The 27,297-nt window shown below is 45.0% G+C and overlaps 2 protein-coding genes across 2 annotated transcripts in view; one reads left to right on the top strand and one right to left on the bottom strand.

Annotated features, from left to right (window-relative positions):
* Window positions 1–1,423: 1,423 nt before the first annotated feature.
* Window positions 1,424–11,968, bottom strand: LOC141111296 (uncharacterized). Its single transcript, XM_073603461.1, has 3 exons — window positions 11,422–11,968; window positions 3,958–4,128; window positions 1,424–2,887 (listed from the first exon to the last, which is right to left on the bottom strand). The coding sequence occupies exons 2-3, from the start codon at window positions 3,967–3,969 to the stop codon at window positions 1,457–1,459; spliced, it is 1,443 nt and encodes a 480-aa protein (XP_073459562.1). The 5' UTR covers window positions 3,970–4,128; window positions 11,422–11,968; the 3' UTR covers window positions 1,424–1,456.
* LOC141111295 (exosome complex component 10-like) overlaps window positions 11,840–27,297 on the top strand; it is a 58,481-nt gene continuing 43,023 nt past the window's right edge. The window contains exons 1-5 of the mRNA XM_073603460.1: window positions 11,840–11,992; window positions 17,579–17,715; window positions 21,321–21,444; window positions 24,212–24,316; window positions 24,412–24,577. Coding sequence (XP_073459561.1) covers window positions 11,903–11,992; window positions 17,579–17,715; window positions 21,321–21,444; window positions 24,212–24,316; window positions 24,412–24,577 — 622 coding nt within the window. The 5' untranslated portion in view covers window positions 11,840–11,902. The remainder of the gene's footprint in view (window positions 11,993–17,578; window positions 17,716–21,320; window positions 21,445–24,211; window positions 24,317–24,411; window positions 24,578–27,297) is intronic.

Genomic DNA, 27,297 nt, shown 5'->3' on the forward strand with positions numbered 1-27,297 from the left:
GGAAGGTTCCTCAGACTTTTTGTTGAGTGTTCTTCTAGGAACAGCCAATTGTCTTGTTTGACCAACTACATTGATAGTTGGTGATTCCGAAGCTCCAAAAATGAAAATGGTGGGCTGATGCAAGCATCTTGCAGTGTGTGCCTCTTCATTCTTCCTCCATACTCTAGGTCCTTGGTTTACAAATGAGATGCAAAATTTGCTCTCATCAGAAAAGAGGACTTTGGACCACTGTAATATGCCTCTTTTGCAGCCCCAGTGTGAAATCCTGAGTGCTTTCACACTCCAGTGGTGCGCTTGCAGGACAGGAAAACATTTCCTGCAGGGCAGCATCTTTGGAATGGTGCGGGAGCGGTGTATACAATGCACCTCCACCGCCCCTGTCCATTGAAATGAATGGGCAACGCTTTATAAGCGATTTGATAGCAGCGCTAAACAAGCTCTTTTAACCCCTTCTGGGGGGTTAAAAGCACCCCGCCAGCAGCAAAGCACTGCTAAAACTAGACACTAACAGATCCACCTCTCCAGTGTGAAAGTGGCCTAAAAAAAAAGAAAAAAAAAGTACCAACCTCCCCCTATAGCTGCTTCATCAACACATGTAAATAATAATAAAAAAGGAACCAGCCTCTAACCCCTCCCTATAGCTGGTCCAACACACACCAAAAGAAAAAAAAGACGGAACCAGCCTCCAAACTCCTCCTATAACTGGTTCAACACACACCTAAATAATAATAATAATAAAAAAGAAAAAAAGTACCAGCCTCTAACTTCCCCCTATAGCTGGTCCAACACACACCTAAATAATAATTTAAAAAAAGGAACCAGCCTCCAACCTCCCCCTGGTCCAGCTGGTCCCACAATCCCTAACCTTCCCCCTTTTTCACTACCCTTACCCCTCTCCTATCTTCTCTCGCTAGCCTGTTCCCTATCCCACCCACTCCCCCCTCTCCTATCCCCTCCACTCCCCCCTCTCCTCTCCCCTCCACTCTCACTACCCTTCCCCCTCTCCAATCCCCCTCCACTCTCACTACCCTTCCCCCTCTCCAATCCCCCTCCTCTCTCACTACCCTTCCCCCTCTCCTATCCCCTTCTCTCTCACTACCCTTCCCCCTCTCCTATCCCCTCCTCTCTCACTACCCTTCCCTCTCTCCAATCCCCCTCCTCTCTCACTACCCTTCCCCCTCTCCTATCCCCTTCTCTCTCACTACCCTTCCCCCTCTCCTATCCCCTTCTCTCTCACTACCCTTTCCCCTCTCCTACCCCCCCTCCTCTCTCACTACCCTTCCCCCTCTCCTATCCCCTCCTCTCTCACTACCCTTCCCCCTCTCCTATCCCCTCCTCTCTCACCTCCCTTCCCCCTCCCCTGTTCCCCCTCCTCTCTCACCTCCCTTCCCCCTCTCCTGTTCCCCCTCCTCTCTCACTACCCTTCCCCCTATTATCCACTCTCTCTGCCTCCTGTCTAGTATGGGCGATGTCGTAAGCAGTATTTTCTCAACACTTCAGCTTCTTTTCTGGCTCGAGTGTTTTCTATTTTTTTCCGCTCTTCTTCCTTCCGATTCTCCTCTCTTATCCATGTTTCCTCCCCTCTCTTCATGTCTACCTTCTGCTGCTGCTTCTCCTTTTCCTCTTTCCTCTGCTGCATTCTTGTATTGTAGACTTTCGCGTTTTCCAGTCTTTTTTGTTCCTCTTCTCGCTCTTTCCTCTCTTTTTCCCTCTGCTCCTCGTCCCTTTTCTGCTCTTCCCTCACTTTCCTCCTTTCCATTACCTGCTGTGCCCTCTGCCCCTCCACACTTCTCTGCCACTTTCGGGATGGAATGATTTCCATCAATTTTTGTTCCTCTCGCTCTCCCTTCTCTATTTCCCTCCGCCCCTCATCCCTTCTCCGTGTGTCCTCCACTGTCTTCATATATTTCTCCCCCCACTGTTTCTCCTCTTTCATTCTGTCCTGCCGTATTCTCACATTGCGGGATAGAATGTTTTCCCTCATTTTTTGTGACTTTTCTCGCTCTCTCTTCTCTTTTTCCCTCCGCCCCTCATCCCTTCTCTGTGCTTCCTTCGCTATCTTCTTGTCCTCCTCCTCCTGCTGTTTCTCCTCTTTTATTCTGTCCTGCCGTATTCTCGCATGGCGGGATAGAATGTTTTCCCTCATTTTTTGTGATTTTTCTTGCTCTCTCTTCTCTTTTTCCCTCCGCCCCTCATCCCTTCTCTGTGCTTCCTTCGCTATCTTCTTGTCCTCCTCCTCCTGCTGTTTCTCCTCTTTTATTCTGTCCTGCCGTATTCTCGCATGGCGGGATAGAATGTTTTCCCTCATTTTTTGTGATTTTTCTTGCTCTCTCTTCTCTTTTTCCCTCCGCCCCTCATCCCTTCTCTGTGCTTCCTTCGCTATCTTCTTGTCCTCCTCCTCCTGCTGTTTCTCCTCTTTCATTCTGTCCTGCCGTATTCTCGCATGGCGGGATAGAATGTTTTCCCTCATTTTTTGTGACTTTTCTTGCTCTCTCTTCTCTTTTTCCCTCCGCCCCTCATCCCTTCTCTGTGCTTCCTTCGCTATCTTCTTGTCCTCCTCCTCCTGCTGTTTCTCCTCTTTCATTCTCTTCTGCAATATTCTGGCATTGCGGGATAGAATCTTTTCCCTCTTTTCTTGGTCCCGTTTTACCTTAACCTGCCCTACTTTCCTATCCCTCTCTGCTGTTCTACATCTATCATCCTGTCTTTTCTTATCCCCCTCTATCCTCTTCTCCTCTACCCTTCTTTTATCCTCCCATACTTTTTCTGCAGTGCCTCTACATCTATCAATTAATTCCAGCCTTGCCTTCTGTTGCCTCGCTTGCACCTTCCTCATTCTTTCATCTGTCGTCTGTGGGCTCCTCTGCCCTTTCACATTAACTCTAACCTATAAATGAAAAGAAGAAAGTCAGTGGAAGTTCTGATATAAAATTAGACTTTCATTTGGCATTAATTTGGATTTAGTTTTGTACAGTTAGTGACATGATTTAGAAGTTACTGTAAAATTTGATCTGCATTACATAAAGTGTGACCCATATTCTAGATCTCCATGCTTGTCATCGCCCCTCCCTGCACACAGTTTTCTTAAAGTGTATGTAGATCCAAAACCTTCTGTTATAGTTTTAGATAGTATTGGGAATTGTTACGACCCATATAAAGTTCTTTTTATTCTGTGTCCAGGAGATTTCCCTTCACTTCCTGTACTAGAGACGCAACAGGAAATTCAAGTAAATCTCTTTAAAGTGAATGGAATTCCTACCATTCGGGTGTCCCCAGTGGAGGCTTTTCCCGCACCAATTGCTCATACTTTTTGGATTACCACTCATCAGTGGCAACAAAGGCAGCAATAAAAACTCTACACAGTGAGGGGTAGTTTACTAAAGCTGGAGCGTGCAAAATCTGGTGTGCCTCTGCTTAAAAAAAACAATCCGCTTCCAGATTCAGAGTGCGCCAGTTATAATAACCCCCTCCTCCCCCCAGTGTCTAACCTCTCACCACTCTATCCACTCTATCTCTATCCTTTACATACACTTTTAAAGAATATTTAAACCAAGAATAAAATGTAATATATTGCAGTTTTTCAGGCTAAGACCATTTTCAGCAATTACAGAAAATGCCCAGTGATCTTGCCAAAACTGCTGTGAATAGACAGTATTACTGATGTTCTCCTTCTGTACACTACTAATCTCCCCATTCCCTATATGTAATCGAGATGAACAGGTTTGTAGTCCAGCCTGGGTGGTGGTGATAAACCCTTCCATAGATACAGTGAAGGAGTGAGCATGGCCACCCAGGGACAGGAAATGTGTTCTTCACAGGATATGTAGGTGGGAATAAAGGGAAAGTGAAAAGGAATGTGGCCATGTGTCCATATCCTGTCAATGATGTCATGTGCCCCTCCTTTGTGTATGTGTATTTACAAGTGTCAGAATAGTGAAATGAAATATAGATACTTACTCTGCTGGACATCTTTGCTCAGTGATATCCTCTTGATAGTCAAAGTATAACAACCAACTGTAAATTCCTCTTTATACTCAAAGTATAACAACGAACTGTAAATTCCTCTTGACGCTCAAAGTATAACAACAAACTGTAAATTCCTCTTGATGCTCAAAGTATAATAACAAACTGTAAAGAAAAAAAAGACAAGATTTAGTGATCATTTCCTATAACTAGATATCACACAATCATTGGCCAGAACTACGACTAACAGCAATCATTAGACGATGACTGACCAGGAGCCGATCCACAGGCCAAGGCAATAACGTCTTATGATTTGAACAGAATTTTTAACAGTGGGGGAGGGGGGGGGGGGGGGGTTGGGGTTAAGCTCCAGTGACCATCAATGATTTTTTTTTAAATTTTTTAAAGTTAAAGAAAAAAATTTAAATTTAAGAAAATCCAAACGTTCACTCATTTTCCCCTTTTTATATAATAACAAAATGAGAACCCCAGTGGTCATTAAATATCACCAAATCTCTATTGTAAAAAAAATGATTTAGAATCTATTTGGGTACATTAATTAATTACTAGTATTCGTCAGTCAAACTATCACAGCACTGAAAATTGATAAATGGCTGGAAATGAAGGGATGTATACAGGCTGACACTCAACTGGTTATTGTAATCATCAATGATTTACTGGATAGAACCAGAGATATGACTGCAGGGCTCAGAATATGAGGGAAAAGTCTGGAATTATTCTTTAACATGGACTTTTCACTATTTACAATTAATGCAGAATATTCTAAATCTACAATATTCTACAGAGGACAGATTATAGGAGTTTGCCCGGGTTTGCGTTTCAAATAACTGCCGCAAGGGATTTAAACTGAAAGGTCAGTTGGGTGCTAAAAATAGCGCACATTCTGTTACTGGCTGCCTTGCCCCGTCTCCATGGAAACACACAGTCTACACAGAGCATAGCAAAGCATGACCTCCCTCTTCACACTCGCAGCAACAACTGGCCATGTCTGCCACACACCTCTCCTATACCCTGCCTTACACTATTTTATTTTTTTTTTAGTATAAACTGGTGACAATTTAAAAATCTCACTGGGGAGTAAAGTGTCCAAGACATGACATGACACCTGTGCAGTGTGATGGATACATGATGGAAATATAAATGTAATATAAAAGCAATTTTTGTCTGAGGAAGTTTAATTACATTGGACCTGAAATCTAAATGTAAAACCTGACTCCAGCCAAATATATATATATATATATATATATATATATATATATATATATATATATATATATATATATATATATTATTTTTTTTTTATTTTTTTGGGGTAAACTGGTGACAGTTAATCTCACTGAGGCTCTAAAAATAGTGCAAATTCTATTCTTCTCCATGAAAACACACACACATATTCTACAATCTACACAGAGCATAACAAAGCATGACCTACCTCTTCACACTCTCAGCAAAAACTGGCTGTGTCTGCCACTGACCTCTCTTATACACTGCCTTACACTATGATGTCATAATCAATTACCTTATATGGTGTGTCTGCCACTGACCTCTCCTATATACTGCCCTACACTATGATGTCATAATCAATGACCTTATATGGTCAAAGGAGTTAACTGTCCAAGACATGACATGACACCTGTGCAGCAGTGTGATGGGGATACATGATGGAAATATAAATGTAATACAAAAAGTCATTATTGTCCGAGGAACCTGCCAGGTGACAAGTTTGCTTACATTGGACCTGAAATCTAAATGTAAAACCCGACTCCAGACAAATATATTATGCATTTTTTTTTTTTTTTTTTTTTTAGATTTGTATAGACTGGTGACCATTTATAAATCTCACTGAGGCTCTAAATGCACCCTGTTGACATTTCCCCTTTCAATTCTTTCTGATGCCCATTGTTTAAACAGGAAATTAATGTGAATCGCCCCATTGGGGACACTGGCAGTAATAAGAACCTATCCAATGAGATTTAAAAATAACAAGCACATGCCTGAAAATAAAGATCCTACATTTTGTGTAAAGATTTGTAAATTGAGAAATATACTGGAAATATACTGCAGGCAACTTTTAAAAAAACACCTTTTTTTTTTTTTTTTTTTTTACAATGTTTTAAATCGGTGACTCTGTAAAGGTGAATCTTTAAGGGGTAAGTTCACTTTTACAGAAAAAATTCTGTAAGGTGAACTTACACAGGATCTTTATAAAATCTTTACACAGAAATAATAATTTTTCTGTAAAGGTGAACTTACCCTTCAACACCAGCCCAACCGTCAATCCTGTTAACTGTAATTTCCAAGTGTCATTGGACTCATCTAAAAAGTAACTGTCACTTTTTTTAAGTAGGATGCTTTTTTTGATTTTGATGTGTTAGCTCTGTGAGTTGAGCCTTAAACACCGATCAACCATAACATTATGACCACCCACCTACTATTGAGTAGGTCCACTTTTTGCCACCAAAACAGCCCTGACCCATCGAGGCGTGGACTCCACTAGACCTATGTAGGTATGCTGTGGTATCTGGTGCAAAACCATCAGTAGCAGTTCACTGCCTTCGCTAGCATGTATTTTTTCCATACTGCATCCTGGTGCCATTTCTTCCCCAGATGCACACACACCCAACCATCCACATCATGTAAACAAAATGTGATCCATCAGACAAGGCCACCTTCTTCCATTGCTCTGTGGTCCAGTTCTGATGCTCACGTGTCCATTGTAGGTGCTTTTGGGTGTGGACACAGGTCAGCATGGGCACCCTGACCGGTCTGCAGCTACGCAGCCCCATACACAACAAACTGCGACATGCTGTGTGTTCATTATTAAAAAAAAAATACTTAATGTGTAATTTTAATTTTATACCAATTTCACATTTTTAGCTCTTAGTGGGCACATAATGCAATGACAATTCTCTGGTGCCCAACCTGCGGCTCAAGGTCCACATGCAAGCCCTTGGTACATGGCTGGAACGCTCCACCTCAGAGGCGTAACTAGAACCTTCAGGGCCCCGGTGCAAGAAACCATGATGGGCCCCCCTTCCATCCGAGCCCGGCTTCCAATTTTGGGAGGGTATCCATGGACATCCTCCCAAAACCGTGCTTCCCACATGACCCCTGGGACATGCATCCAGCGCAATCACATTGGCCCTTTACCATGTGATCAGCTGATCACATGTAAACAGACTGGTTATCCACAGCCCTTTTCTCACACGCTGTGTTTGTGTTAGGAAAGGACTGCCATTAACTGTCAAGAATGTCAGTAAATTGTTTACACTGATAATCAGTGCCCCAATCATCAGTGCCCATCAGTGCCGCCTATCAGTGCCCATCACTTCCACCTACAAGTGTTACCTATCAGTGCTCATTAATGCTGCCTATTAGTGCCCATTAATTCTGCCTATCAGCACCACCTATCAGTGCTCATTAATGCCACCTAACTGCGTCCATCAGTGCCACCTATCAGTACTCTTCAATTCTGTCCATCAAAGCCCATCAATACTGCCTGAGTTCTGCCTATTGGTGTTCCTCAGTGCCCATCAGTACCATCTATCAGTGCCCATCAATGCCACCTATCAGTGCAGCCTATCAGTGCACATTAGTGCCTCCTATCAGTGCTGCCTATCAATGCTCATCAATGTGGCCTATCAGTGCTCATCAGTGCCTCCTATAAGTGCTCATCAGTGCCTCTTATCAGTGCCCATAAATGCCTCCTATCAGTGCCCATCAGTGCTCATCAGTGCCTTCTATCAGTGCTCATCAGTGCCTTCTACCAGTGCCGTCTATCAGTGCCTTCTATCAGTGCCCATCAGTGCTCATCAGTGCCCATCAGTGCCTTCTATCAGTGCTCATCAGTGTCGTCTATCAGTGCAGTCTATCAGTGCTCATCAGTGCCTTCTATCAGTGCTCAGCAGTGCCTTCTATTAGTGCTCATCAGTGCCCATCAGTGCCTTCTATTAGTGCTCATCAGTGCTCATCAGTGCCGTCCATCAGTGCTCATCAGTGCCGTCTATTAGTGCTCATCAGTGTCCATCAGTGCCTTCTATTAGTGCTCATCAGTGCCTTCTATCAGTGCTCATCAGTGCCGTCTATCAGTGCTCATCAGTGCCTTCTATTAGTGCTCATCAGTGCCCATCAGTGCCTTCTATCAGTGCTCATCAGTGCTCATCAGTGCCTTCTATCAGTGCTCATCAGTTCCCATCAGTGCTCATCAGTGCCTTCTATCAGTGCTCATCAGTGCCCATCAGTGCCTTCTATCAGTGCTCATCAGTCCCTGCTATTAATTTCTATCAGTGCTGTCTGCCTTCTCAGGACGGCACGGCTCTGAGCGGAGATCGTGTGTCATAGATTAATAGCACAGAGAGACACTGGCGGCGGCATTAATGTTCTATTTGTCGGTCCTCTCTGGCACGGATGAGAGAGGACACACAGCTGATCTCACGGCTCCCCCTTCTCCCTCCTCCCCTCTCCTGTGTGCTCCGTGGGAAATATGAGCTCTTTAGCTTCACACTTGACTGCCCATAGAATACACAGGAGAGGGGAGGGGGGAGAAGGGGGAGCCGTGAGATCAGCTGTGTGTCCTCTCTCATCCGTGCCAGAGAGGACCGACAAATAGAACATTAATGCCGCCGGAGTCTCTCTGTGCTATTAATCTATGACACACGATCTCCGCTCAGAGTCGCGTGTGAGGATCAACCCCGCTGCCCCTCCCCCCCCCACACACAGTGGCGGAATGCCGGGCCCAGTTGCAACTGCGACTGTTGCGACCCTGGTAATTCCGCCACTGCTCCACCTACCTTTTGGACCCTTGCCTGCCACTTCTCTCGACTTCTCAGTTCCTTCTTCCCTACACCCAATCTCTGAGCAATGGACCTGTCGTGACATCTGAAGGCCTATTGATCTTTGGATCTACCAGTAATGGGCACCTGTCAGTACAGACAGTCCGTGATTAAAGAGGACCTGTCATTGAGGCCTCACTCAATTAACCTTCCACTAAAAATAAATTGTCATATTCTCAGAAGCAGGACTTTACTAATTAAAACTACACATTTTTCTACGAATTTCACATTCTTAGTTCTTAGTAGACACAATTTTTATAGAATGCAATGAATGTAATTCTCTGGTGCCCAAACTGTAGCCCAAGGTTCACATGCAGCCCTTTAGTAGACGTTTGGAACACTCCATCTACTTTTGGATCACCCGGAAGGCCTTTTTCTCCACATCTCTGTTCCTTCTTCCCTACACCCAATCTTCCAAAAATTTTAATATTAACTTTTTTCCAGGCTGGGAGCTGGAGAAAAGAAGGAAGAATGACAGAGGGATCTCTACTACCCTACAGTTTCTTCTAGGAGACACCCTGGGTAGCATGGGAGGACCTGGCAAGCAGGAGGCCTAAACAGCAGTCTTCTCAAAAGAAGCAGGATTTCAGGGACAATGTGGGTACCTCTACACCCCCAGGGCCAAAAAAGGTTTAAGCTGCCAGATTTAATATCCAGCAGGCTTTTTTGGGACTGTGCTGACAAGCTAAACCCAATCCTTTGTTTTGGGATACTTTGCCAAGTGGCCAGAAGGAATAGTATTTTCAAGAGAGAGGGGGCATAGAGCTCCTACAAGTTTGGGACTTTGCTATAATTCCACTAAGGGAACACAGAGCTCCTATAAGAGGAATTCTACTTTGCCAAATTAAAATAGACTGTCATTGTTCTGTATGGAATACAGCCCAGGGTTTGCCATTTTTCAGAGTACAGAGAGAAGGAAGTTGTCCTTGTGGTGTTCTAATTGAGTAAGTTGGGCATCCCATAAACCCTATTACCCATTCAAGTTGTTTTCCCCAATAAAACAACAAAAACAAGCCTATGGACTGGGTCTTTGTCTTCGTGTGAGAGTTGGAAAATTTGTCACCATTTTTCTCTTGGTGTCAGGGAAACTTGTCAGAAGTGATTTTTGCTGATAGCAGAAGAAGGAAGCCACAGACAGAAATTACACTTAGTGCTCTTAATTGAGACATGAACACACTATAGAGGGATATGCTTTGTTCGTATTTCATAGAAATAATAATCTTGTGCGCTATCTCAACCAATGTGCACTGGGATAAAAAAAAAAAACCCTTATAATCATAAATACCAAAACAGGCATACACAAAAGCCTTAATAATCAATGGTGCAAACATTTCTATAGTAAAGTGCATAACATTTTCACAAAGTGCATTATTCCCATAAAGTGCAACATGCAATAAACAAAAACATATATGACCTAAAATATAGTGACATAAGCAAACTCATTTTAGTTAATTCAATCGTGACCATATAACTCATGTACCCAAATTAATTTACAACTGTATGGTAAATGAGAAATAATTAAAAAAAAAAAAAGACAAATTTTCTAAAAAAAAAAAAAAAAAAAAGGACAAAAGGACAGTCCAATGAATGTCCAACTTAGTGCAAAGAAAAACTTGCTCTGGTGCTATTCCCTGAGTTATACGGTCACAATTCAATTAAGAAAAATGTGTTCGCTCATGTCACTTTATTTTAAGTCATATGTTTTTGATTATTGCACTTTGCACTTTATAGGACATATGCACGTTGTGAAATTTTATGCACTTTACTATAGAAATTTTTGCCCCATTGATTTTTAGCCAGTTGAAGACCAGGCATTTTCTGGCACTTTTTGTTTACATGTGAAAATCATTTTTGTTTTTTTTTTGCTAAAAACTTTGTTAGAACCCATATTCATTATATATATCTATATATATATATAGATATATATATCTATATATATATATATATTTATAATTTTTTTTAAAGCAGAGGCCCTAGACTAGGGTATAAACTGTTGGGTTTTGCAATTTTTTTATGCCACACGGTATTTGCACAGCGTTTTTTCAAACGAAGTTTTTGAAAAAATATTTTTTTAAAATACACTTTTTTTTTAACTTTTTAAAATTTTAATGCAAAAGAAAATGATACATAACTCCATTTTTTTTTACTATCCATCCATAGGCAACGTGGTGATTGCATTCATTTTTTTTTTTTAGGTTTTACACCCGATCCAGCCAGTACGTATGTTATTTTTCAACAGACCAAGCTGTCCATCAAAAGGACTCTAGCAAAATCTTTGCGGAGAATGCCCCCAGTGCACCCTCATATACACAAACCCACTCCGTGAGGCTCGGATCACCTGAAGGTAGAGACACAACCCATGGTCTATGGGGAATACAAGTCCACAACCACAGGGGCTTGTGGTTGCTAGGGTGCTGGCAGCCACTGGTTTCCTATCAACTAATGATACTGTATATTCCTGGCCCCATTCAGCTGCTGGCCAGGAGATTCCCCAGCAGACAGCTGAATGTAAACAAATGGCCATATCTGAACAATGACAGGGATCACCCTGAATGGGGCCACGGAAGAGTCATTAGTTGTCATTGCGCTGTCAGCGTCACCATACCTCATTGTCATAATCATCTTCATCAATGTCATCATCGTCGTCACCATCGTCATCATCATCAGCGTCTTCATCATCATCTTCATCGGCGTCTTCATCATCATCATCAGCGTCTTCATCATCATCATCATCAGCGTCATCATCATCAGCGTCATCATCAAACTTTATTTGGTACTTTTTAAAGCTTTTCATCAAATAACTAAAACCAGCAGAATGGGCATCATAATAGGAGGTAATTGTGGGCAGATTTCCAGGAACAATTCTACTAAGATGGAGCATGGGGGGGGTATGCCTAGAAATCGGCCGATCGGGAGCGGTAAAAGTCGTAATACCTCCAAAGACAAGGAATTTCCGACACATCACAGAGGGAGAATCCCAGCACTGCCCTCAACAAACATGGCCGCCTAAAGGAGGGCAGGGGCGTGACGTCAAAGTCCGTTGCCCGGTCACGCTTTTATGACCACGCTCGGTACTCGGTGGCATCATGGCGGCGCCCGTAGGTGGTGTGACGAGCAAGATGGAGGAGGAAGCGGGACCGTTCCCGGGATATCCCGACACCGAGAGCTTTGTGAAGGTGCCTCAGTACTGAGATCACTTCCGGGGGGTATTTATAGAGATTCATGAGGGGAAATCCCCCCAATACAGCCTGTGTGTGAGGTCACCGCACTCCCCCCCCCCATACAGCCTGATAGGGTGCCCCCCCCCCCCCCCCCGCCATACAGCTTGCCTAGAACCCCCCCCCCCCCCCGCCGTACAGCCTGCCTAGAACCCTCCCCCCCCCCCCCCCCGCCGTACAGCCTGCCTAGAACCCTCCCCCCCCCCCCCCGCCGTACAGCCTGCCTAGAACCCTCCCCCCCCCCCCCGCCGTACAGCCTGCCTAGAACCCTCCCCCCCCCCCCGCCGTACAGCCTGCCTAGAACCCTCCCCCCCCCCCCCGCCGTACAGCCTGCCTAGAACCCTACCCCCCCCCCCCGCCGTACAGCCTGCCTAGAACCCTACCCCCCCCCCCAGCCATACAGCCTGCCTAGAACCCTACCCCCCCCCCCCAGCCATACAGCCTGCCTAGAACCCTACCCCCCCCGCCGTACAGCCTGCCTAGAACCCTACCCCCCCCCCAGCCATACAGCCTGCCTAGAACCCTCCCCCCCCCAGCCATACAGCCTGCCTAGAACCCTACCCCCCCAGCCGTACAGCCTGCCTAGAACCCTACCCCCCCCAGCCGTACAGCCTGCCTAGAACCCTACCCCCCCCCCAGCCATACAGCCTGCCTAGAACCCTACCCCCCCAGCCGTACAGCCTGCCTAGAACCCTCCCCCCCCCCCCCCGCCGTACAGCCTGCCTAGAACCCTACCCCCCCCAGCCATAAAGCCTGCCTAGAACCCTACCCCCCCAGCCGTACAGCCTGCCTAGAACCCTCCCCCCCCCCCCGCCGTACAGCCTGCCTAGAACCCTACCCCCCCCCCCCAGCCGTACAGCCTGCCTAGAACCCTACCCCCCCCCCCCAGCCGTACAGCCTGCCTAGAACCCTACCCCCCCCCCAGCCGTACAGCCTGCCTAGAACCCTACCCCCCCCCCCAGCCGTACAGCCTGCCTAGAACCCTACCCCCCCCCCAGCCGTACAGCCTGCCTAGAACCCTACCCCCCCCCCCAGCCGTACAGCCTGCCTAGAACCCTACCCCCCCCAGCCGTACAGCCTGCCTAGAACCCTACCCCCCCGCTGTACAGCCTGCCCAGAACCCTGACCCCCCCCCCGCCATACAGCCTGCCTAGAACCCTACCCCCCCCCCCCAGCCGTACAGCCTGCCTAGAACCCTACCCCCCCCCCCAGCCGTACAGCCTGCCTAGAACCCTACCCCCCCCCCCCCCCGCCGTACAGCCTGCCCAGAACCCTACCCCCCCCGCCATACAGCCTGCCTAGAACCCTACCCCCCCAGCCATACAGCCTGCCTAGAACCCTGATCCCCCCCCCCAGCCATACAGCCTGCCTAGAACCCTACCCACCACCCCCCCCCCCAGCCATACAGCCTGCCTAGAACCCTTACCCCCCCCCCCCAGCCATACAGCCTGCCTAGAACCCTTACCCCCCCCCCCAGCCATACAGCCTGCCTAGAACCCTTACCCCCCCCCCCCCCCAGCCATACAGCCTGCCTAGAGGCCGGGGACTATGTACAGGAACAGGTGGAGTAGTCCTCTGTCCTGCCACTTCTGACAGATGAATGTTCCAGCCTGCGTTGGCGAATTGATATAGAAAAAGAGGTCAGAACTTTGATTATCGGAAGCCGGGCATGGAGGATTGCTCCGCCTGTTCCTGAAAATAAGTAAATAGTCCCCTCGTTGTCCCCGGCCTGTGCTGCAGAACTGAGAGACCCAAGGGACATTTCATCTCACTGTAGGGAGAGCCACGGCCTGTGGGGTTACTGTACCTAAATGTGTTTATTTAAACCCCTCTCTGCCCCCCCGGTCACCCGCTGAACTGATGGGGGCCACCTCTACCTCCCTATTATCAGCCCTGGTACTCGCCCGTGGTCACACTGTACTGGACTGTGAGGATCCAACTAACCATTCTTTATTGTTTTGATTGGATAAAACCCTTAAAAAAAAAAAAGTGTGGAGTGCAGTTTAGATGAAATGTACACAAATTATTCTTGAATATATACAGTATCTCACAAAAGTGAGTACACCCCTCACATGTTTGTAAATATTTTCTTCTATCTTTTCATGTGACAACACTGAAGAAATAACACTTTGCTACAATGTAAAGTAGTGAGTGTACAGCTTGTATAACAGTGTAAATTTGCTGTCCCCTCAAAATAACTCAACACACAGCCATTAATGTCTAAACCACTGGCAACAAAAGTGAGTACACCCCTAAGTGAAAATGTCCAAATTGGTCCCAATTAGCCATTTTCCCTCCCCAGTGTCATGTGACTTGTTAGTGTTATAAGGTCTCAGGTGTGTTAAATTTGGTGTTATCGCTCTCACTCTCTCATACTGGTCACTAGAAGTTCAACATGGCACCTCATAGCAAAGAACTCTCTGAGGATCTAAAAAAAAGAATTTTGCTCTACATAAAGATGGCCTAGGCTATAAGAAGATTGAAAAGACCCTGAAACTGAGCTGCAGCACGGTGGCCAAGACCATACAGTAATTTAACAGGACAGGTTCCACTCAGAACAGGCCTCGCCATGGTCGACCAAAGAAGTTGAGGTCATGTGCTCAGCGTCATGTCCAGAGGTTGTCTTTGGGAAATAGACATATGAGTGCTGCCAGTATTGCTGCAGAGGTTGAAGGGGTGGGGGGGTTAGCCTGTCGGTGCTCAGACCATACGCCGCACACTGCATCAAATTGGTCTGCATGGCTGTCATCCCAGAAGGAAGCCTCTTCTAAAGATGATGTACAAGAAAGAGTGCAAACAGTTTGCTGAAGACAAGCAGACTAAGGACATGGATTACTGAACCATGTCCTGTGGTCTGATGAGACCAAGATAAACTTATTTGGTTCAGATGGTGTCAATCATGTGTGGGGGCAACCAGGTGAGGAGTACAAAGACAAGTGTGTCTTGTCTACAGTCAAGCATGGTGGTGGGAGTGTCATGTTCTGGGGCTACATGAGTGCTGCCGGCACTGGGGAGCTACAGTTCATTGAGGAAACCATGAATGCCAACATGTACTGTGACATACTGAAGCAGAGCATGATCCTCTCCCTTCAGAGACTGGGCCGCAGGGCAGTATTCCAACATGATAACTACCACAAACACACCTCCAAGATGACCACTGCCTTGCTAAAGAAGCTGACAGTAAAGATGATGGACTGGCCAAGAATGTCTCCAGACATAAACCCTATTGAGCATCTGTGGGGCATCCTCAAATGGAAGGTGGAGGAGCGCAAGGTCTCTAACATCCACCAGCTCTGTGATGTCATCATGGAGGAGTGGAAGAGGACACCAGTGGTAACCTGTGAAGCTCTGGTGAACTCCATGCCCAAGAGGGTTAAGGCAGTGCTGGAAAATAATGGCGGCCACACAAAATATTGACACTTTGGGCCCAATTTGGACATTTTCACTTAGGGGTGTACTCACTTTTGTTGCCAGCGGTTTAGACATTAATGGCTGTGTGTTGAGTTATTTTGAGGGGACAGCAAATTTACACTGTTATACAAGCTGTACACTCACTACTTTACATTGTAGCAAAGTGTCATTTCTTCAGTGTTGTCACATGAAAAGATATAGAATAAAATATTTACAAACATGTGAGGGGTGTACTTACTTTTGTGAGATACTATATATGCAGTGGTAAAAAATGACCAGCTATATGATTAGGAACAAAAAAATCTTATCCACTCTCAGAATAACAGAAGAGATACAGTATATACTTTATAGAGGTTGAATCTGGTACATATCAGACAAAGCAATCATAATTTTTGTTTAAAGAAAAAAAGACTTAAAACGCTGTTTTTCAGGCAGGACTGTAATATAATATGTATGTCGGACTCCCTTGTCATAGGCAGGTAGCTTGATATCCGCTGTCAGCATCTTCTGTCACTAAGACATTTAGTAGCAGCAGTATGCTTTTTTTGTATCACCTGTCATGAAGGGGTTAAACAAATTACCCCTTCATAGCACAAAAACAAATAATCTACTGCTCGGCTGCAGATTATCCCTACTATCAGGGGTTAATTTATGCTGTGAAAGAAGTAATATACACTCTCCGGCCACTTTATTAGGTACACATGTTCAATTGCTTGGTAACATACATTTCTAATCAGCCAATCACATGGCAGCAACTCAGTGCTTTTAGGCATCTAGATGTGGTGAAGACGACTTGCAGAAGATTAAACTGAGCATCAGAATGGGGAAGAAAGGGGATTTAAGTGACTTTGAACGTGGCATGGCTGTTGGTGCCAGGGGGGCTGGTCTGATTCAAAAACTGCTGATCTACTGGGATTTTCACACACAACCATCTCTAGGATTTACAGAGAATGGTCCGAAAAAGAGAAAATATCCAGTGAGCGGAAGTTGTGTGGATGAAAATTCCTTGTTGATGTCAGAAGAGAATCGGCAGACTGGTTCGAGATGATAGAAAGGCAACAGTAACTCAAATAACCTCTCGTTACAACCAAGGTATGCAGAATACCATCTCTGAACACGCAACACATCCAACCTTGAAGCAGATGGGTTACAGCAGCAGAAGACCACACCGGGTGACACTCCTGTCGGCTAAGAACAGGAAACTGAGGCTACAATTCACACAGGATCACCAAGATTGGAAAAACGTTGCCTGGTCTGATGAGTCTCGATTTTTTAGCTGCAACATTCAGATGGTAGGGTGAGAATTTGGTGTAAACAACATGAAATCATGGATCCATCCTGCCTTGTATCACCGGTTCAGGCTGGTGGTGGGGGTGTAATGGTGGGGGGGATATTTTCTTGGCACACTTTGGGCTCCTTTACTAACAACTCTTTGTTTAAACACCACGGCCTACCTGAGTATTGTTGCTGACCATGTCCATCCCTTTATGACTACAGTGTCCCCATCTTCTGATGGCTCCTTCCAGCAGATAATGCTCCATGTCACAAAGCTCCAATCATCTCACCACTGGACAATGAGGTCCCTGTACTCCAATGGCCTCCACACTCACCAGATCTCACCACACTCACCAGATCTCATCCAATAGAGCACCTTTGGGATGTGGTGGAACATCATGGATGTGCAGCCGACAAATCTGCAGCGACTGTGTGATGTTATCATGTCACTATGGAGCAAAATCTCTGAGGAACAATTCCAACATCTTGTTGAATCTATTCCACGAACAATGAAGGAAAAAGGGGGTCCAACCCGGTACTAGCGAGGTGTACCTAACAATAAAGTGGCCGGTCAGTGTATATGGATGGTGTACTGAGCTGTACGTGTGCTGCACTGTGTATACTGATATGTAAACAAAACTTGACAATTATTTAGCATATAAATTATAATCGATTTTCAATTAGTTATTTCTGCCCTACTGGGCTGTGATCGTACTGTACGGTACTGTTATCACTGCAGGGCAAAGAACTGTGTACTGTACTCTGTCAGTGCTGGGCTTAGCCTATGTACTGTGCTGGACTATTCTCGCACTGTTCACGACATAGCATGCCATTTTCTCATTGGTTTGTTTCTTGCAGTATGCTCTGGGGAAGGTCGTCGCCACCACAAAGTCATCGACCGGTCTTCCACAGTCTGGAGATGAGTATGACTTCTATCGCAGCTTTCCCGGCTTCCGCTCCTTCTGTGAAACACAGGGTGACCGCCTGCTTCACTGGTACGTCATTACCGTCTGTTAGAGACACAGAGAGGTTTAATGAGGATGTGTTCTTTGTTCAGACTGACTCTAAAAGTTTTATTTTTTGGACTCTGGGGCACAGCAGAAAATACCGGACTGAGTTCTGATTGGTTGTTCCTTCTTTAGTTTGGCCAGCCAAGCTCGGCCTTTCTCATCCTTTTTTCCCTTTTTTTTTTTTTTTTTTTGTGTTTTACCCCAGAGGTTCAAGGAAACTCCAGATAAATCTAATTATACATTCAGCTTGTGGTACATTAGCTTTATATGTTGAAAGTTTTCAATACAAGAAAAAAAGAATGTGGCTTACATTGCTGTATGACCTCCACAACAGATTAACACCCACCTGCTGTGTATAACAGAATTATTTTTGGTAAAGATCTTGAAATGACTATATAATTATACATTTAATTTTAATATTTAGGGGTATGTATGTATGTGTGTATATATATATATATATATATATATGTGTGTGTGAGATATATATATATATATATATATATATATATATATATATATATATATATATATATATATATATATATATATATATATATATATATATATATTATTTTATTTTAACCACTTCCCGCCCGGTCAATGACATCCAGGAAGTGGTTCTATTCTCCTGACTGGGCGTCATATGACATCCAGCGGGATAGCATGCCGTGGGGGCGCGCACCACGGCGATCACGAGTGCGGCGTGTCAGTCTCACATGCCGCATCTCCGATCGTGATAAGAAGCCTTTGTCAGAGGCTTCTTACCACATGATCAGCTATCAGCACATTGATTATCAGCACAGCCCCCTCAGTTGTGCCAATCACATGCCAATAAGTGCCCAGCAGTGTCCCCATAATAAGACTGCCAGTGCCCATTACAATGCCAATCAGTGTCCAGCAGTAACGCCTGTCAGTAACACATCAGTACCTCATCATTGGTGGTGCCCATCAGTGCTGCATATCAGTGCAGCCTATTGGTGCCCATCGATTCTACATATCAGTGCCGCCTTATTAGTGCCCGTCAGTGAAGGGGAAAAACTAAATTTTATGACAGAAACTGAGAAAAACTTTTTTTTTTTTTTCAAAAATGTTGGTATTTTTTAGTTTAGCAAAAAATAACCCCAGAGGTGATCACATATCACCAAAAAGCTCTATTTGTGGGAAGAAAATGATAAAAATTTAGTTTGGGTACAGTGTAGCATGACCGCGCAATTGTCATTCAAAGTGCGACAGAGCTGAAAGCTGAAAATTGTCCTGGGCAGGGAAGGGTTAAGTGCCTGGTATTGAAGTGGTTAAAGGAGAAGTACAGCTAAAACTTGTTTTGGCTGTGGATCACAAGAGTGCCGTTCATTCTGCACACCTGTGACCCGTTTTCAGCATGCTGAAGCCCGCTGTCGGTTGATCTCACAGAGCCGCTCCAGGCTCGGGATCTGCCCACATGCCTGGACTGTCGCCCAGCTCAGCATCTCAGTGAGGCGTTGAGAGCCTAAGCCGGCCATTTCTCCCCCCTCCACAGCCCAGCGCTCCAGTGAGTGTGGGGGAAGGGGGGGAGCTTTAGAGCAGAGAGCCGGTGACTTAGTGCCAGTTCACACTAGGATGACTTGTCAGGTGACCTAGTCGCCTGACAAGTAGCGTCCCGTTCTGTACAATGGAAGTCGCTCCAACTTAGAAAAAGGTTCCTGTACTACTTTGGGGGCGGCTTGCATAGACTTCTATACAGAAGTCGTTTTGCAAGTCGCCCTGGCAGTCGTGTGCAGGTCGCCTCGGTGAGGCGACCTGCAAGTCGTGCCGCCCCTAGTGTGAACCGAGTCTAACAGTTACCGGCTCTCTGCTGACAGAGCTTTGAGAACCGAATGGTCGGCGGTGTTTGATCGGTTTTCAGTGTTAGAGCCAGCAGGGGACAAATGCAGCGTAGGATCGATGCTGCATCCACCTAGGTAAGTATGATTCTAAAAAAAAAAAAAAAAAAAAAATTCAATACTTTTTTATTATTTATATGTATTATAAAAATTATATTATACAGAAAAGCTGTAGTTCAAGGTTTTGTTTGCCATTAACATTTGGAATAAATAGACTATAAAAAGAAACGCATGTTCACTGATAAATTCATACATTTGCAAAAGATTTTACATCCTACCCCTTCAAATGTTCTCTTCACTGCAATTAAAAACGAACCTTGATTTGATCCACTAATAGAAAAACAATCAAACTATCTTGCAACGAAAAAATGTTGAATGAAATTCTACTAGTGTAGTTTAAATTGTTTGTAAAGGCAGTAGGTTTTTTTTTTTTTTTTTTTATCTTTGGCATTCTATGCCTTTTTAAAGTGGAGGGCCATCCTAAAAAAAAAAAAAAAATTGCATGAAAAATCCTAAAAATTTTTTTAAAAATTTGAAAAAAAAAAAAAATTTTTTTAAACTTACCTAAACCCTTGTTGCTAGGCAGTCTTCGTAATCTGCCTCTTCCTATTCCGCTGCGTGTCCTGCTCCTCGGTGAGCGGCCCTGTTGCCTTCTGGGAAGTGTGTGTGTGTGTGTGTGTGTGTGTGTGTGTGTGTGTGTGTGTGTGTGTGTGTGTGTGTGTGTGTGTGTGTGTTCCCACAAAACCACGGGGCCATTCGCAGAGCGCCGCTCGCGTGTGCGCAGTAGGAAACTGGCAGTGAAGCCGCAAGGCTCCACTGCCTGTTTCCCTTACTTAGGATGGCGGTGCCGGGAGCCGAGGGACGGGTCGGCCTCGAGCGGCCGACATCGCGGGCACCCAGGACAGGTAAGTCTACTTATTTAAAGTCAGCAGCTACAGTGTTTGTAGCTGCTGACTTAAAAAAAATGTTTTCGCTTGCCAGAATCCCGCTTTAAGATAAAAAGCCTTCTGTGTGCAGAAGCCCCCCTAATACTTACCTGAGCCCCATCTCTATCCAGCAATTGTTGCAGGAGAGACTTGGCTGTCCGGGACTCTCCCTCCTCATTGCCTGAAACAGCAGAGACGTGCCATTAGCTCCCGCTGCTGTCAAAGTCGGTGAGCCAATCAGTAGAGAGAGAGAGGGGCGGGGCTGGGCCGAGGCTCTGTGTCTGAATTAGCACACGGAGCTGCGACTCGGCTCAGCTTGCTGTGGGGGCACTTAACAGGAACGAGGGGCCAGGAGCACCGAAGAGGGACCTGAGAAGAGGAGGATCTGCTCTGTGCAAAACCACTACACAAAGCAGGTAAGTATAACATGTATGTTATTTTTAAAGGAGAAAAACCAAGACTTTAGTATCACTTTAAGAATAATGATCCATGTAGAAGTAACACCTCACTGTGGTGGTCCATGGCAAATTGCCACTCTGCATTTGGTGTCGTTGTAGATGGGAGATAAAGTTGCCACTGCCTTAGGAACCCCTAGCAGCTTCAGGAGGCACCCCAGGGTTCTATGATATCCTGTTTGTATGAGAAACGCTGGCCTTGATGGAGATGGTCTCTTTTAAATTTTGCTTTGTTTTACATCTAAATAGAACAATGTACAGCATAACCAATAACTTCCTCCATATCTACTTCATTAATGTCTTGGGTTCTGTTTTTACTTTCTTTGGGATCCGGTCTTCTTCACACACAGCATGAGTCGGATTATGCAGTATCATGGCTGCCGCAGTTACACCGGGAATCATAATAAGGACAGTGCCCTGGAAGACAAGATGGATTTGCTGGTGGATGCTAATGACGCCATTCTGGAGAGAGTGGTGGGTGCTTACTTTTGTAGCTAAATAATATATAAGAATACAACAACTATATAGCACTATGAAGTAAAAAAAATAAACCTATAAAGTAATACCTCGGATTGCGAGTAACTCGGTTAATGAGCGTTTCGCAATGCAATGAAAAATCCTGACTCAGTTTGCGTTGTCTCGCAAAACGAGCAGGATTCAAGCTTTTGCGGTGTGCAGTACTGCATTTGGCCAGAGGTGTAGGGGCACCGGTGTCACATTTGGAGCCACTCGGGAACGGGGTGTTTCCGAGTGCATCCGAGCGGTTTCCGAGTGTCTCTGGCACTCCCCCACCTCTGGCCACATGTGGTACTGCAAACAATAGAAGTCACTGTGGAACTAATTACCTGAGTTTCCATTGACTTCTATGGGGAAACTCGCTTTGATATACGAGTGCTTTGGAAGCATTCTTCTGGAACAAATTATGCTCGTAATCCAAGTTACCACTGTAGAAGTATAAATAATTATTACAAACAATGTATAGTGTTAATTGACAATACAAATGATCAGTGCATATACTCCTACATTAATAAACTGCACAAAAATAACACACATAAAAGCATCTAGATCTTCATCCAAAAATGACTTCTCTGCTTTCATTTATTGAATCTCAGCCTCTGCAGAAATGTTAATTAAAAAAAGAAAAAAACTTTTTTGGAATCGGTACATTTTTCTCAGTACGATGTTGCCTGCCAGCAGCCTCCTGGGATCATATTTCAGGAGGATGTAGGAACAGTCTCCCTGCAGGCTGCTGCTTGTGCATGCGCAGCAGGGGAGCCAGCTGAGGGACATCAGGAAGTCGCGGATGGCTCCTAAAACCAAAATGGCTGAGCAGATGCCCTGATGAGAATCATCTGCATAAAAGACAACGCTGGACTCCAGGGACTGTTATGTATCTGTTTTTTTAAAGGTCAAGTTCACCTGTTTTTTTAGGGTGGAACGTGTAACATGTTCCAGTATCCGGCATCTGCAGCCACATGGTCGCGTCATTGTATTCACTGTGTCCTGTGAATGAATGCCTACAAGTACCGTCAGCCATTGCAGCTGACGGCTTGTAGTTCTCAATGAGCTGAGCTGGTGAGTTCTCTCGTAGTCCATTGATCTTCTTGTTCTCAGGTAACTGTCTGCCTGTATGAGGTATGAGCAGACAGCTATGCTGAGAGTCTGCAGGGGTCTGGGATGGCACACGCTATCTGGTGATTGTAGGTGCAATGCTCTGCATTCTCCTAATAAATTAAATGCTAGGGCAGTGCGATTTGCGCCCATTTATTTTGTATTGACGCAAATCGCACCGCAAAGTTGTGGTACTCAGTATCAGTGAGTACTTGACCGAAAATATCGGTACTCGTTATCAGTGCAACCCTATTAAATGCACTTTTTTTTTTTTTTTCTTAGAATCATACTTGGGTGGATGGATGCAGCATTTGTCCAATATTGCATCTGTCCCCCTGCGCCTCTGCACTGAGAACTGAGCGATCAAACATTGCTGATGGCTCGGTTCTCTCAGCTCCCCTAGCAGAGAGCTGCTGACTGTCGGTCAGCAGCTCTCCGCTCTGCCCCCTCCGCGCTCACTGGAGTGCTGAGCTTGTGGGGGGAGGGGGGCGGGAGACGGGTGTCAGTCCAGGTACCTGGCAGAGCCAGACTTCCATTGTCGGGATTACGCGGTGCCTGGACTGATTTCTGTGACGTCAGCAGAGAGCGGACTTCATTCCGTTCTCTGCTCAAAACGGGTCACAGGAGTGCAAAACAAATTGCACTCCTGTGACCCATAGTAGAAGCCCGGCCAAACAAGCTTAGGCTGGACTTCTCCTTTAAATGTTGGCAGCTACAGTATTTTGTAGTTTCTGATTTTATTTTCCTATTCCTTATTCACCGCTTTAAAGGAGAAGTACAGCCAAAGCCAAACGATCAGCAGCGTTTAATCGCTCGGTTCTCAGTCTTAGAGCTGGCGGGGGACAGATGCAGCATCCACCTAGGTAAGTATGATTAGGGGAAAAAAAAAAACCTGATACTTCTCTTCTAATTTAAAAAAAAATCCAGTCCAGGTGCGGGGTTTAGAAGATGGTATCCCTTCCTTCTTTCAATTACGTCTCTGGTGCATGCGCAGTGGTATCCAGATTGACGGCACATTGAGTATGCCATTACTGTACAGCTATGTGCTGTGTCTTTGTAATCTTGCGAGCGTTCTCATCATTCATCATTTTCCGAAAAACCCCATGTGACTATTTATGTCATGGGGTGTTTACAAAGCATCAACACTGAGCAAGGAAAGGCACTGATTCGATGGTTATTGCACAGCCAGCAAATCAGGAGTAAGATATTTACATGTGTATTTTGATTGGTTATGCGGGGCTAAGGCACCATGGTAACAGATGAAAACGAGGCTTGGTTTACTTGTACTGAGCATATGAGGTTCTTGCAATGATGCAGGAGAAAGGGCAGAAGTACACATGTGGAAGGAATAGGGAGGTTGCAGCAAAGATGGCGCCGGCTTCAGCTGGAACAGACAACTAACGAAACAAGCTGCATCAATAGTAAGGCTGCTGATAGGATGCTAGAGTATATCTTTGTGTTCATAAATGCATTACATAGTGATATTGGGCTACTGTGTTTTTTTTTTTTTTTTTTTTTTTTTGTTTTTTTTTTGTTTTGTTTTTTTTTGTACTGAGTTTGCTACTGCTTTAAGTTGGGCTGAGTGCTGGGCAGTCATTCAGAAGCAGTGACAGGTACTCTTATTTTGCAGGGCATGATGCTGGATGAAGCTTCAGGGGTGCACCGTAGCCAGGAGCCCATTCTGCCTGCAGGTCTTCAGGCACCAAAGACCATTATCTCCAGCTGGAATCGCCGGGTAAGCAGAACCCACAAACCCCGGGCTTCTTTCAGATTATCACTGTTATTCTGGTGGCGATGCTCTTAATGTGCCTGTTTCTTTTGCATTTGCAGAGCAATGACACAAGCAAGAAACACAAGACACAAACATTTCGTCTGCTACAGGCCAAGAACATTGTGCGACCACAGCTGAAGTTCAAAGAAAAGATAGACAACACGAACACTCCTTTTGTTCCAAAAATATTTATAAAGCCAAACGCGCAGAAACCGCTTCCAGAGAGTAAGGACTTGCCATAGCACTGGGAAACCTATCGCTGCTACCAGTTCACGTTCCTTGATGGCACTCGCAACTTGGGAAGTGATCCCACCTACCTACTGCTATCTGGGGCTCTGTTAGAGAAATTTGCCTTCGCTTCCTGTCCTGACAACCGCTTTACTAGACAGGAAGTGAGGGAAAATCAGCACCAGGGACACAGAAATAAAGTGACAGAGGTATTGGCCTCCCCCTTACTCTGCTAAAGAAATGTTTTTGTCTATGTTGCTGTTGGAAAGTTGCACTCATTTCCTCTACAGCAGCACGTCAGCAGGAAAGGAAGTGAGTTGAAATCTCTAACAAAGCCCTGAATAGCAGTAAAAATTTGACAGGAGCTGATTACCTGTTAAAGGTGTACAGGCAAAGCTCGTTTGGCTGTACTTCTCTTATGGATCACAGGAGTGCAGTTCATTTAGCACTCCTTTGACCCATTTTGAGCAGAGAGCGGGCTGACATCACAGAGCCGGTCCAGGCTCAGGTAAGGTCATGGAGTCTGGATCTGCCCACATGCCTGGACCAGCACCGGCTGAGCCTCTCAACAAGCCGCTGAGAGCCTGAGTCGGCCACTCTCACCCCCCCCCCCCACAGCCCAGCGCTCCAATGAGCAAGGAGGGGGGAGAGCAGTGACTGACAGCAGCTCTCTGCTCGGGGAACTGTGAGAACCGAGTGATCTGCGCTGTTGGATCGCTCGGTTTTCAGTCTTAGAGGCATCGGGGGACCGATGCTGCATCTACCTAGGCAAGTATAAATCTGCAAAAACCCCAAACCCCATACTTCTCTTTTAAAGTGGTTTTAAAAAGAAAGGGGAAATTTTTTTTTTTTTTTTTTTTTTTTTTTTTTTTAAACCTTGCTGCATTCTGTGCATAAGGTAAAACAACCTTCTGCTTGCAGCTTCCCTCGCAGCCTCCCTAAATATATACGGTGCCTTGCAAAAGTATTCACCCCCTTGGCATTTTTTGTGTTTTGTTGCCTCACAACCTGGAATTAACATGGATTGTTTGAGAATTTGCATCATTTAATTTAACATGCACACAACTCTTGAATATTTTTTTTCTTTTTTTTTTTTTTTTTTTTTAATTGTGAAGCGAACAACAAATAGGACAAAATAACAGAAAAAGTCAATGTGCATAACTATTCACCCCCCTAAAGTCAATACTTTGTAGAGCCACCTTTTGCGGCTATCACAGCTCCAAGTTGCTTTGGATAAGTCTCTATGAGCTTGCCACATCTTACCACTGGGATTCTTGCCCATTCCTCCTTGCAAAACTGCTCCAGCACCTTCAAGTTGGATGGTTTGCGCTTGTGAATAGCAATCTTTAAGTCTAACCACAGATTTTCTATTGGATTGAGGTCTGGGCTTTGACTAGGCCATTTGAAACACATTTAACATGTTTCCCCTTAAATCACTCAAGTGTTGCTTTAGCAGTGTGTTTGGGGTCATTGTCCTGCTGGAAGGTGAACCACCGTCCTAGCCTCAAATCAAACAGAGAGTGGTACAGGTTTTGCACAAGAATATCTCTGTATTTAGCTCCATCCATCGTTCCCGCAACTCTGACCAGTTTCCCAATTCTGACTGCTGAAAAACATCCCCACAGCATGATCCTGCCACCACCATGATTCACTGTGGGGATGGTGTTCTTTGGGTGATTGATGTGTTGGGTTTGCGCCAGACATAGCATTTTCTTTGATGGCCAAAAAGTTCAATTTTAGTCTCATCAGACCAGAGCACCTTCCTCCATACATTTTGGGAGTCTCTTACATGCCTTTTCACAAACTCAAATCGTGCCATTTAGTTTTTTTGCTGAAAGTAATGGCTTTCTTCTGTCCACTCTGCCATAAAGCACAACTCTTTGGAGCGTACGGCTTATTGTCGTCCTATGTACAGATACTCCAGTCTCTGCTGTGGAACTCTGCAGCTCCTCCAGGATTACCTTAGGTCTCTGTGCTGCTTCTCTATTTAATGCCCTCCTTGCCCGGTCCGTGAGTTTTGGTGTGCAGCCATCTCTTGGAAGGTTTGCTGTTGTGCCATGTTCTTTCCATTTGGTTATCATAGATTTGATGGCGCTCCTAGGGATCATCAGATTTGAATATTTTTTTTTTTTTTATAACCTAACCCTGACTTGTACTTCTCAACAACATTGTCCCTTACTTGTTTGGAGAGTTCCTTGGTCTTCATGGCAGTGTTTGGTTAGTGGTGCCTCTTGCTTGGGTGTTGCAGCCTCTGGGGCCTTTCAAAAAGGTGTGTAAATGTAATGACAGATCATGTGACACTTAGAATGCACACAGGTGGACATCATTTCACTAATTATGATTTCTGAAGGTAATTGGTTGCACCAGAGCTTTTTTGGGCTTGATAACAAAGGGGGTGAATACATACGCACATGCCAATTATCCGTTTTTTATTTCTGAAAAATAGTTTTATGTATATATTTTTCTAATTTTACTTCACCAACTTAGACTATTGTGTTCTGATCCATCACATATAATTCAGATTAAAAAACATTGAACTAAAGGCTGTAATGTAACGAAATAGGTAAAAGCCAAGGGGGGTGAATGCTTTTGCAAGGGACTGTACCTGAGAGTCATCTAGATCCAGCCATGTGCACAAGAACTGAGGCCTCTAACTCTTCATTGCATCACATACAGCAGCAGGAGCCAATGGCTCCAGCTGCTGTCAATCGGAGCCA

The sequence above is a fragment of the Aquarana catesbeiana genome, linkage group LG10, assembly GCF_042186555.1.
Source record: "Aquarana catesbeiana isolate 2022-GZ linkage group LG10, ASM4218655v1, whole genome shotgun sequence".
Classification (NCBI taxonomy): domain Eukaryota; kingdom Metazoa; phylum Chordata; class Amphibia; order Anura; family Ranidae; genus Aquarana; species Aquarana catesbeiana.